Below are 11,327 nucleotides of genomic sequence, written 5' to 3' on the forward strand. Positions count from 1 at the left end.
GTTAGAGTTAGATCACCTTCTTAACATTTTTTCCGCTCAGTAGAAGGAATTTGGTGCTTAAAGTGAAGGCCTCCTACTGGGACTCACTCATTTGTCCCTTTAGTTAAGCCAGCATGAGAAAGGAAGGCATCTTCAGAGGGGCTACTCTCTGCCAGTGTCCCAGATAGAAGGTGTGAAGAGCAAGAATGGAGCTAGAAAGGGACCATGGAGATCACCTAGTCAAACCTCTCAGTTTACAGAGTAGGAAACTTGAGGCTTAGAGAAGGGAAGTGCCTCACCCACTGTCTCACAGCAAGTTAGTGGCTGCCGGCCAGGACTAGGATCCAAGAGGCCAGAATCTTGGATCATTGGGTCCAAGAGTATATAGATAAGTATAGAGCCTCAACTTTAAGATCACCAACTCCTGAGAACTTGAGCTTCCTCAGGAAAGGGTGGAGGAAGGGCTGTGAGATTTTTGAAGGGGGAGGGACAGAGATTGAGGAGGAAGGGTGGATTAAAAATTGTGAGTAGAAAAGAAACTAAGGAGCTTTGTTGTGTTTTTACCTCAAAAGATTAATTTTTCAATGACATGTAAGTTACACAAATGTAATATTTAGATTCAAGAGCTCTGGTTCACTGGGAAACAAGAGGCAGCCATATGTAAAGATCCTGCAGCTCTCAGAGTTAACCCAAAATTTAAGGAGCACTTTGCCACCATCTCTGGGAATTAGATTGCAAGAAAAGATCCTCAGAGACAACATGAAGAAATCCCTCTAAACTCAGCCTAAACTCAGGTTCCTTTGCCTTACAATATAGCTATATTGAAAAGTAAAGTCAAAAGGAAGGGAAAAAGAAAACACATCTCACCTGCTGGGATACTGAGGGGCAAGGCTTGGGGTGAGGGAGTGTTGTCTCTGAGTAGAAAAGGGATTCTTAAACTGAGCAAAATGAGATATTCTTTGAGATTACAGGAAAGTTCTTGAGAGAAGCCTCTACCCCTCCCCTCTCCCTTATTGTTTTTGCTTTGAGCTGTTTGTTGTTCTCCTTTGGTGCTGCAGAAGGAAAGAGGTAGCCTGAATGGCCTAAGCCCTGAATGGCATGCTCAGAGGGCTGACGTGCATAGGAGGTTCTAAGTCCTCTCACTCTGACTGGCTCTCCCTCTTTGAACCTCTCCCAGATGTATCCACAACCTCTTCTAGTGCGTCCAGTGCTTATTTTCTCTGAGCATATGAAACTGGAGGTTGCTGATAAGCAGAGAGAGGAATGCTGAAATGTCCCCAAGCTGGAAGCAGAATTTGAAGGGAGAAAGGCACTGCTAAGCAGATTAGAGATAAGTCATGGACCTAGGTCAGAGGGTCAGGAGATCTGCCATACGAACATTGCCTGCTGATAACAAAGAAATAGATCCCAGTACGTAGCTTGCATATTTTCTCCATCACACCCTAATTGATAGCATAGGGGGAATATGGGATTGGTCCTCATGCAAATTCATCCCTACCTAGGGAATGTATAATAGACCTACTTTCCCCAAATTACATCGTCTGCTATCCTGCAAACCTTCTTTCTGTCTTATAGTCAATATCCCTTTTTCCCTAGGAGGCTTCCTAGGAATCTATTACAGATTAACCCTCAAATCCAACCTGGTGATCGGATTCAGGACTAGGTAGCCTCCTCCGAGTCACCTTGCATTGACCTTGGTCAACACAATCTCTGACTTACCTTCCTCTTCATTGTCCTTTATAATTCTGGGTTTCACAGCTTCTATTTTTGTTGAATTCCTAACATATCTAAGTATAGAGACCATGGTTTTTACTTTATCAGACTGGGAGACAGTTCCCTGGAGGGAGGAATCTTAGAAGAGTTATAACTCTCTCTGGGAGCATAATTAAGACCCATTGATCCATCTGAATCCCTCTGGGCTTTGTGAATTCGAGTTTGAGGGAGTTGAAAGAGTGATAACCATTTCCATCACTTTTACCTCCAAGGCCATGCTCCCTGAGTGAAAGACCAAAGACCCTCTTTGGTATCCAGTCCCTTGGCTCATGTCTAATGTAACCTGGCATTTTCCTTTACAGATGGCTGCAGCAACAGGAGGGAAGGGCCCTGAATAATGCTGTCATGTCTATCACTAACCTGGTGTCCAGCACCCTGGCACAGTCTCTCTGCACTTTTCTAGAGTTTTCATGGAATCTAAAGCCAGGTAGGTACCTAAGGCCAATCGGCTCCTAGCCTGCCCCCTAACCCCACCCTCACCCTACCCTTGGTCTCAGGGAAATTTCTTACTCCCAGAGATCTAGAAAGGAGTTTCCTTGGCTTTTTATTTGACCCTATTTTGGTGTACTACTTTCTGGTTAACAAGTTCTTCCTCTGTGCTAGAGAGTGTAATCCCTTTCTCGACACTGGCAGTCATTTCATTCTTGTTCTGTACTCTTGGCCAACTATGCTAATGGACATTCCTCTATTGTAGGATACTGATACTGGTTACTAACCACCCTCTCCTCTACAACACCTGCCCCACTCACCCACTACCACTACCCACACACACACACAGCCCTGCCTTCTCTTTCTTCCCCAAGAAGCTGTTCTCTTTCCATTCCTTCTGAGTCAAGATATGCCAGTGCTGTCACTTCTCACTACCTCTAATCAGCTTCTCCACCTCCATTCCAGGTTTCATTGGAATCCCACCTGTCCAAATTCTGCGAGACACCAGTAGAGGCCTGCAAACCTGTTTCCCTCCAACCCCAAAGCCCAGGCAGGTCACCAGCCTCCAGTGCTCACTCCTACCCTTCTTACATCCAGGTAGGTGTATTCCTCTCCCTACCCACCAACCCAAATCAGGGCCATGATGGGAGCATTTCTCTTTATTTCTGAACATCTCCAGTGAGGGTAAAAGTCTTAACTTCTGTTGTCCATTCTCTGTCCTGATAATTTCCAGCCCTTATGTTCTACCATCTGGGCACCTTCCTGATGTCAAATATCCATCCCTTTTTCTGTAGTTCAGAACCATTTTCCTCATTTAGTGGATGTGGGAAGAAGGGGAAGAAGTAAACAGATGGTATTGACTGGAGAGGATCTAATGACGAGGGGGCTAGAAGTCTGAAGCCTCAAACATACATTCTGGCCTAGCATCCTTAGAGAGTGCCTAAATCTTTTGAGTAAAAGCATTTCATCTGGTGTCCATTCCCATTCCCTAGGGCAAGGGGCTCAGGCTCTGAGAGTCTATCCCTGTTCATTGTCCATATCCCCACCAAGGAGTGGAGAAATGGATAGCCATAGGTCAGAATAGACCACTAGGTGTCACTCTGTCTCAAGCTGAGTAGCAGCTCTTCTCTTGGGCCTGTGGAGAGTTGGCAGGAGGGCCAGAGCTTTCCCCTGCCCCCTGGGCATTGGAGGTGATATCAGTTTACCCTCTTAACCTTTAGATTTTCTCTCACAGAGTGTCCTCTCACCCCCTGCAATTGAGACTGCACAGTGGCAGGTCTAAATAAGGGCCAGCTCTGGTGCTCCCAACCCGCGTGGAAAGGAGTTGGAGGTAGAACAAGTCAGATGGGGTAGACAGAGGGATAGGTCAAGTGTCACAAAGCAGGAAATGTCCCTGGAAGTTGTTAAGATATATGTATGTATGGGGTTCCTTGATGGCACAGAGAGTACAGATATTTATAACCCTGCCCATTATCATCTCCACCGGCTGATCCCTCCAAGCTGCCGGGGCCACTTAGGCCACTGCAGTCTTGGTTTCTGCCACACGAGGGCGCTGCTGACCAATTAAAACCCATGCCCCTTAGCAGACAGTCTGAGTGAGGGGGGCACCTTTTCCCCAGGTCAGAAGTCAAAAACACCTCCAGAGAGCTGAAAAGCCTGGGCCTAAGAGGCTAGAAGAATAATTGGTACTATTTATTCTTCCTTAAAATGGCCTGAAACCCTGAACACTACCCAAGTGGACTGGCATCTCAGTGTGCTCTCAGTTGAACTTAGGTAGCCCTCTAGCTCCAGGCACAGAACACCTTGCACAGGTGCTTCTCTCCCTCGGGGTATAGCAGGCTCCAGCTGTCCAACGCACTGTCCCCCTGCCTCCAAGCCAGTTTCTCTCCAGCCCAGATGGTGGGGGTGGCTGTGGTTTTCAGGAAAATAATCTCTTACAGTTGTTCTAGAAGTATCTTTGTTAGTGAGAAAGTGTCAGGGGTGGGGGGTTGAGAAGACTGAGAGAGTAGGAAAGTTCAACCTTTCTTCTGTGTCCCTTCGCCTCCCCCAGCACAAACCTGCAGAGCTCAAGACAACCTAGTGGATGTTTGCAGGCTGGGTAGCTGGAGACTGACAGACACCCCAAGGCTCTGAGCCAAAAAGGTGTCAGAAAGCAGGAGGTGGGATGGGGGGCTGCTTTAGCCCATGAGCCTCACACCCACCCCATACTGTGTAATGGCTCCCTGCCAGGGATGCCAAGTAGCCACAGGGCCCCTGTGGGGGTGAGGACCCCACGGTTGGCCCTCAGTCCCCAAGAAGCCTTGCCAGGCTGAACAGGCCAAGGGAGATGACAGAGGCTGTCTCCCCCAACCCCATGCCTGAGGGCCCCTCCCCAGGAGGACAGCTTGATTAAACAGTCGGTGCTGCTGGAATTACTGCACAGCTGGCGCTACCCCCAGCACCCCGAGCAGAGCAGCAGCGCAGATTAAAATCTCCAATTAGCGTTAAAGCGAAGTGAGGAGGTGCTGAGGCTGCCAAGGAGGCCAGGCGGGGGCCCTGGGTCGGCAGGCCCCCCTCCCAATCCTGCCTGGATTCTGAGTGTCACCCATAGCCACCCCTTCTTTCCTAATCCCTCTCCCAACAGCTTCAAGTGCCCATTAGCTTTGCATTTTGGGACCACAGGGCTTGGGGTGGAGGGGGAGGGACGGGGCATTTGCCTAACCTGGCAAAGTGCTGGGGACACTGTGAGTGCGGAGGGGAATGAGAGTGGTCAGTGTTCATGCAGAGAGATGTCCTACCCAGTGCCTCCAAGAAGACAGGCCAAGTGACTTCATGCCACTGCTGTTACTTTTCACCTGGAGGAAGGTCAAACAGGACAGGTCCCTCAAGGTCCTTACCTGTAAGGTGCTGGGGGATGTGGTACCACACAAGCTTCCATCTCTGTATGTTTTATACTGACTGACCTATCTGCTCCCACCAAGTTATGGCTCTTTCCTTCCTCCTTCCCTCTGTCCTTTTCTCGGTTTTTCTGTGGGTAGGGGTAGGCTTGGAAACATCACCGTGCCCTGCCACCTGGGTCCCAGCCTGCTCCTTGTTATCATTATCTTCTTCCCAAAAATGGAGGCCTCAGACTCTCCTAGCTCCTGAACATCATCCCCCTCCTAGAGCCCCTCTGCCATTTACACTTCTGCTCTTCACCCACTAAGCCCAGAAGGAGGGTAGATACAGCGAGCCACACCCTCCAACTTCTCTCTACCCCTTTAAGGGAGTTGGAGGTGGGTACCCAGCTGACTAAACCTACTCACACCTCCAGAAATTAGACACCAGGGCACAGTGCCACCCTCCCAGGCTGGCACATGCTACCCTGGCAGACGTTCAAACAGACCCCCACACCCACACTCCCCTATGTCTTCCTCTTCTCTCTCCCTCTTTCTTCCTCTCTCTCTCTCTCTCTCTCTTTTTTTTCTCAGCTCAAAGCACAGCTGAGCCTTAAAAGGTGGGGGGGGGGGGGACCAAGCTGGGGCAGGGGATGGAGAGCTCCAATAGCACGTTTTCACCTGCCATTTAATTGGATGTGTTTTTAATTAATGGGACCTCAGGGACCAACATGAGACAATCTGATCTCTGAATAGGGACAGGGGAGGGATTGGGTAAGGGAGGAGGATTGGGCCACTGGGTGCGGTTACCAGGAACCCGGGCCCATCAATCACTGGCCACTTTGCGTTCTGGCATGGAGAATAGCAAGGTGGAAGAAGAGGAGGGGAGGCGTTGGGGAGAGGTGCCAGGATCTCCCCCCCAACTGCCAGGATCCCCAAAAGGAATGGAACATTCTGAATGACTCAAGTCTGGAGCCCCAGAGTGCACCCACGATTGTAGGTGAGGCTGTTTTGTTGCTCCTGGGGTTTTGTCAGGTTGGTCTTGTTCCAGTGAGTGCTATAAAATTTTGAGATAGGGACAGGGCTTTGAGATCCTTGAAGAGAGGACAAGAGCTAGGGACCATAGAGCCAGACACTGTGTTGGGGGGAGGGGGGCAGGGTTTGGAGATATTTCTGTACATTTTGACAAAATAAGTGCCATGGAGATTTACATGCAAAACACCAGTCACATGAGGCCTGGTGCTTTTTGGGGTGTGAATCATAGAACCTTACTGCTGCAAGGAAGGGAACTTGGAGCTTGGCTTGTTTGATCCCTTCATTTTACAGATGTAGAAACGGAGACACAGAAGGGAAACCAGTTGAATCCTGTCCTTGAATTGCTTTGAGTTCTTGGATTTGGAGAGCTCCTCGGAACACAAGGGAAGGAGAGGTATGTAGGTGCAGGGAGAAGAGAGGGAAAGCAAGGAAAGAGAGCAGGCAGGAAGTTATTCTCCATTGCTTAGAGTCCCATGTCTCTATCCTGAGTCCTAGAAACAACTCAGGGGAGACAGGCAGGTGCAGCTTCTATGGAGTATTATTGGGGGTTGCAGGGGGTGGCATATCCTTCATACAGCCTGTTCTTGAGGTCATCTCATCCATTCCCTTGCTTCCAAAGAGATCCCCTACAGCCTCCCACTCCCATGGGATTTTACCTTATTCTGTCAGGTCCACAGGGAAGAAAGTGCTCCACCGATCCCAACCCCACAGCTAAAGAAACAAATCCTTCAATCAAGATGAACTATTGAGCTTTTTTTGATATCTTATCACAAGTTTTCCAGCTGCTCTATAAGCCTCTGGGGAAAGTTATGTCCAAAAAATGTAGTGGGGAGGATTCTTATACTTCTTGTGCCACATCTAAACCTAGAACAGAAGCAGAATTCAAACTGAAGGCCATGAAGGCTGAGTCAGAAATGCCCCTGAATGCCTCAGAGCTCTTAGACCTCACCCGGTTCTGCATGGTGTTGGTGCCCACTGGAGAGAAAGGCAAGTTTTCAGCTGTCCCCATCCCTGCCTTGACTGCTTCCTTCACTGTTCAGACTCTAGGGCTAAGACAAAAAGGAATGAAGGAGAAAGGGGACTTTTGCATCAGGTTGCCAAAGGTGGCATTTCCTGGCATCCTCCTCCTTCATAAAAAATTCAGCATTCTTTGTTCTCTGCTTCATGAGGTTAAGTTGGGGTGGGGGCAAGGATTGCAGAGTAGTGCAGGTAGAAACTTTGTCACACTCCCCTGGCCCCCAATACCTTTCCTTCACCTGCAGAATTGTCTTGGCCTCTATCTTAGTACTCCATTTTAAATCCCCAAAGCTTCTGGGGAAGAGCAGAACCCTCCTCCCTCAGTGCCCCCAGCCTCACCCTCCCCTGTCCTGAGGCCCTCAGAGTTATCGCCTCCTTGGTTGTCTGACTCTGCCTTCTCTATTATTGACAGGATGGGGAGAGTCCCCTCATATCTGCCCCAAGACAGTCTGGAAAGAACCTTTCTATTACCCCTCACTGCTTCCAGAGACCTGTAGGGGTATCAGTGGGGGAGGAGAACTGGGCAAAGGGATTGGAAAGGAAGATTCTGTTGTCAGGGGAGATCAGGGAGAGGCCTAAAAGTGGGGAGAAGAGAGAGAGGAGAAATTTGGAGACTGAGGCCTATGGTCCCACCTGTAGGGCAGGCCATTCAGATTGCTTGTTACTTGGGGGTTTTATTAGGTGACTGATGTTTACAGAGCTCTTGTTTCTATTCTGGGAGGTAGAGCAGTAAGGAAGACTGGGCAGCTGAAAGAGGGGAGAGGGTGGCAGGCTTTCTGTAAGCCCCCTTTCTCACCCTTTGTCCATCCCTACCTCAAACCAAGCATATTGGAGGAATTAAAAGTTCTTTAAATCATTCAGTCTGGACTCTGAGTATTTCCCTAAGGAATAGAGCCTCCATTCCAAGCCCCACCAGCCCTGCCTCATACTTCTCAAGTTGAGCCAAAGATACCAGATCTACAAGTAAGAGTCTGCAGCCTGCTCTGGAGTCCAGAAGAAACCCTAAGCCTTTAGGGAGTGGGAGCGAAATGAGTGGAAGGCAAAGGTGGTGATATCCAGAATTCCTTGCACTGTGAAGAAAAGGGCCTTGCGGGGAATAGTTAAGAAGCACAGTGTTGGCCTAGGGTTTAGCTTTTACTCTGATAGGACCCTTTTCCTCCTCCTGCCTCAGTTTATACCACTGGTTGATGAGAGATCTGGACATCTGAAATCTCCCACTTGGAAGGTTCTTGTGCAGATCCCCTCTTCCTGGCTCCCAAGGCCACGGAGGAAGAGAAGGATGGCAGAGGAGGGAATAGATATCCCAGAGGTGACAGTGCCATGAAGTCCATCAGCACCCAGGAAGAGAGGCCAAGAAACAGAAACAGGGACAAGAGACGCCTGCTCCCCAAACAGCCTCCTCACCCCATCCTCTCCTGCACCCTCTCTCACATGCCAACAAGGCTGTGTGCCCAAGTGTGCCAGCTTTCCTGGCTGGCGATCCTGCTCTGCCATGCAGACAGCCGGCTCCCTCTGCCCCAGCACAGAGCACACACTGGGGTCTCTCGCACTCCTTTGCTCACTCAGTCTCAATGTGTCTGTCTTACAGATTCCTAGGGGATGAAGGAGGAGCTGAGGCCCTGTGGGTAGGAAAACGGCGGGGGCGGGGGGGGGGGCGGTGCTCTGGGACTCTCTGCATATATGACTGGGTGGAGGAAGGAGGGCAAGGAGACTGGCAGCTCAGCTGAGCTCAAGGTTCTGGTGACTCACAGCAATGGGGGTGGCTCATGAAGAGAACAGAGAGGAAGAGGGTCCAAGCCTGTTAGAACTCCCTTTTGCCCAATTTCCCCTCACTCTGCTCTGTGGATAAAGTTCTCTCAGCTGGATCATGGGGCAAGGGGAGGCATCAGCTGTGAAAGAAGAGAGGGAAATGGGTGAGAAGAGAGCAGGAAAAGCCGAGTATTGCCAGTGAGAGGCTTCCCAGTAAGGAAGGGATAGGAGAGGCCAGTTATTCTTGCTCACTGTGTTTCTTGACTGTACAAAGGCTACTGGGCATCCATATGTGCTGGGGCAGCTCAGTGCCCCTGGGCACCTTCCAGAAAAGGGGTGTTCCAGGAAGACCCAGCCCCTGTCCTCACTTGCCTGCCTAGTCTTTCCACATGACTTAGAGGTGTTGTTTTGTTTTGTCTTGTTTTGTTTTGTTTTTAAAGCACCATTATCAGACCAGACCCTGGAAAGATTACCACCTGGTCCCAGTCCCTTCTCCCTGGAAGCAGACACCTGTGGTGAGGGAGGAGCGAGCTCCTAAGCTGGCTAGATTAGGATGTTGGGGATATACACTGGGAAGTGGGCAAAGAACTGCATATCTTCAGAGCCAGGTGGGCTGTATGCATTCCCTGCATCCTATCTGAACCAAGGATGATAGGATATGATGATATGATCTCTTTGAGATCACACCCGGAAAACCATCCATGCCTCTTGAGTACAGTTCCAGGGACCTCCATGTTTCAGCAAAGGGAAGCAGAGATGTTGGATGCTAATGTACTCAGACACATAGTAACAAACACCCACCCACCCCCAACCCCAGAGAAGAATGGGTTACGAGGAGGGGAGCATTTGTGACAAAGCTCAAGTTCTCATATGCCTGTTTCTGTTCCTTTCATTGCCGACGGCTCTGCTCTCCAGCCTGGGCAAGGGACCCTCTGCCAGGCTGCTCCTGGAGATCCAGAGAGGGCTTCAACTGGAGAAAGGGAGAGACCAGCCACTCTTCATGCAGGGAGACGGGATCAGCTTCACTACCCCAGTTCTCCCTGGCTGCATGAGCAGCCCAGGGTCCCCTGCTAGAACTCGGCTAATAAAGCTCAGTCCTGAAGCAACATATACCCAGCTCTGGGTATGAACGTGGTGCTGTGAGGGGAAGCCTCGATGCACCAGGTGGGGTGGATTGTGGGCAGATGTGGGGAGTCCATCCCCGGGAGAGATGTAGGAATCACTTCGCAAGTCTACATGCTCCCTGATCCTCCTCTTTCTCAAATCAGCTTCTCTGCACCCCTTTCCTTCTACTTGCCTTCAGCCAACTCCACTCCTGGATGTTTTATGCCCTCCATTTTGAGAGGACTTGGTAAGTAGTTATCTTATCAAAATGTTCCCTACATTTTTCTCTCTCTTACTACCCCCCTCTCCTCCCAACTTTCAGCTGAGAGAGACCCCATTTGAACTCATGCCACCAGTGAATGCCACTAGGATCTGAACCCAGAACTCTCAACCTCTGCCTCCCCCTGTCCCTGAGTGTGCCACTGATGTGCAAAGGACACATCAGTCCCTGTTCCTCCCACAAGTATACCCAGGCCAAGACTGGTGTGTCCACTGGCACCAAGGGCCCTGCCCTGGAGCAGAGGGCAGCCCTAGGGGCAGTGGGGCCCAGCCCCAAGTGTGTGTATGCCTGTGCATTGGGCACACTGGTTTATTAGTGTTATTTCAGCATTGTGATGCAGAGAGAGTAAGTGTAACAGCTGCTCCTTGCTTGCAGTGTTTATTGTTACCTAGAGACAACCTCCTGGCTTTTTCCCAGCTCCCCCTCCCCACCCTAGCCCAACCCCCTCCCTGCCAACAGTCCTGCTCTCCCCACACTGATAGGAAATTTATAGCTTGCCCATACCTTGCCTTTAACCCTCTCCTGCCCATAGGGTAGGTGGGCCAAGGGAAGCCGAAGTGAGCAGAGGGCATGTTTAGCCCCCAAAAGGTAGAATATTGTACAGGGGAGGGAGGGAGGGAAGACATCCCACATTCCCATTCTGTGTGTCCAGACTCAGGCCTCAGTTGCCTTCAGGGGCTCTCATGTTGAGAGAAAAGGGGGAAGAGCTTTGGACCTAGCCTTAGGATCCCCAAAGAGTCACTTTGGACCTACCCTTGGGATTCTGGCATTCTCCCCACAAAATTATTCTCTTCCCTGGGTATCTCTAAGCCCCCAGTTGGACTGCCTGGTACTGAGCAAATACACCGAGATTGTTTGGAAGTAGGAGGGGTAAATACAAACTGGCAGAACCCCAGCCCCCTCCTTTCTGTCTGAGAGAGAGGTGGCTATAGAGATGTCATAGTGACACCAACAAGAAGCTCTGGCTTGAGGGATGCTGGCCAGACCTCCACAGCTGGGTAGATGTCAAACATGAAGCCAGCTGCTGAGCCTGGTGGCAAAACTGCCCACTGTAACTTCACCCTAAGCCCAGCACTAATATCCCAAAAGACTCCCAGGCCATTCTC

General features: G+C 50.2%; 1 protein-coding gene across 13 annotated transcripts in view; it reads left to right on the top strand.

Annotated features, from left to right (window-relative positions):
* CDK12 (cyclin dependent kinase 12) overlaps positions 1-10,808 on the top strand; it is a 56,119-nt gene extending 45,311 nt beyond the window's left edge. For 3 of the 13 annotated variants that reach the window (XM_037808497.1, XM_037808493.1, XM_037808498.1), the window contains exons 15-19: positions 2,055-2,179; positions 2,647-2,778; positions 5,902-6,036; positions 6,363-6,465; positions 6,940-7,064. In XM_037808497.1, the coding sequence (XP_037664425.1) occupies positions 2,055-2,179; positions 2,647-2,778; positions 5,902-6,036; positions 6,363-6,421 (451 nt within the window). In that variant the 3' untranslated portion in view covers positions 6,422-6,465; positions 6,940-7,064. Of the gene's footprint in view, positions 1-2,054; positions 2,180-2,646; positions 2,779-5,901; positions 6,037-6,362; positions 6,466-6,939; positions 7,065-9,277 lie in introns of those variants that run through there. The other 10 variants (XR_005212618.1, XM_037808494.1, XM_037808496.1 and 7 more) reach the window with 10 other exon arrangements.
* The last annotated feature ends 519 nt before the right edge of the window (positions 10,809-11,327 follow it).

This window comes from Choloepus didactylus, chromosome 18 (assembly GCF_015220235.1).
Source record: "Choloepus didactylus isolate mChoDid1 chromosome 18, mChoDid1.pri, whole genome shotgun sequence".
Taxonomy (NCBI): domain Eukaryota; kingdom Metazoa; phylum Chordata; class Mammalia; order Pilosa; family Megalonychidae; genus Choloepus; species Choloepus didactylus.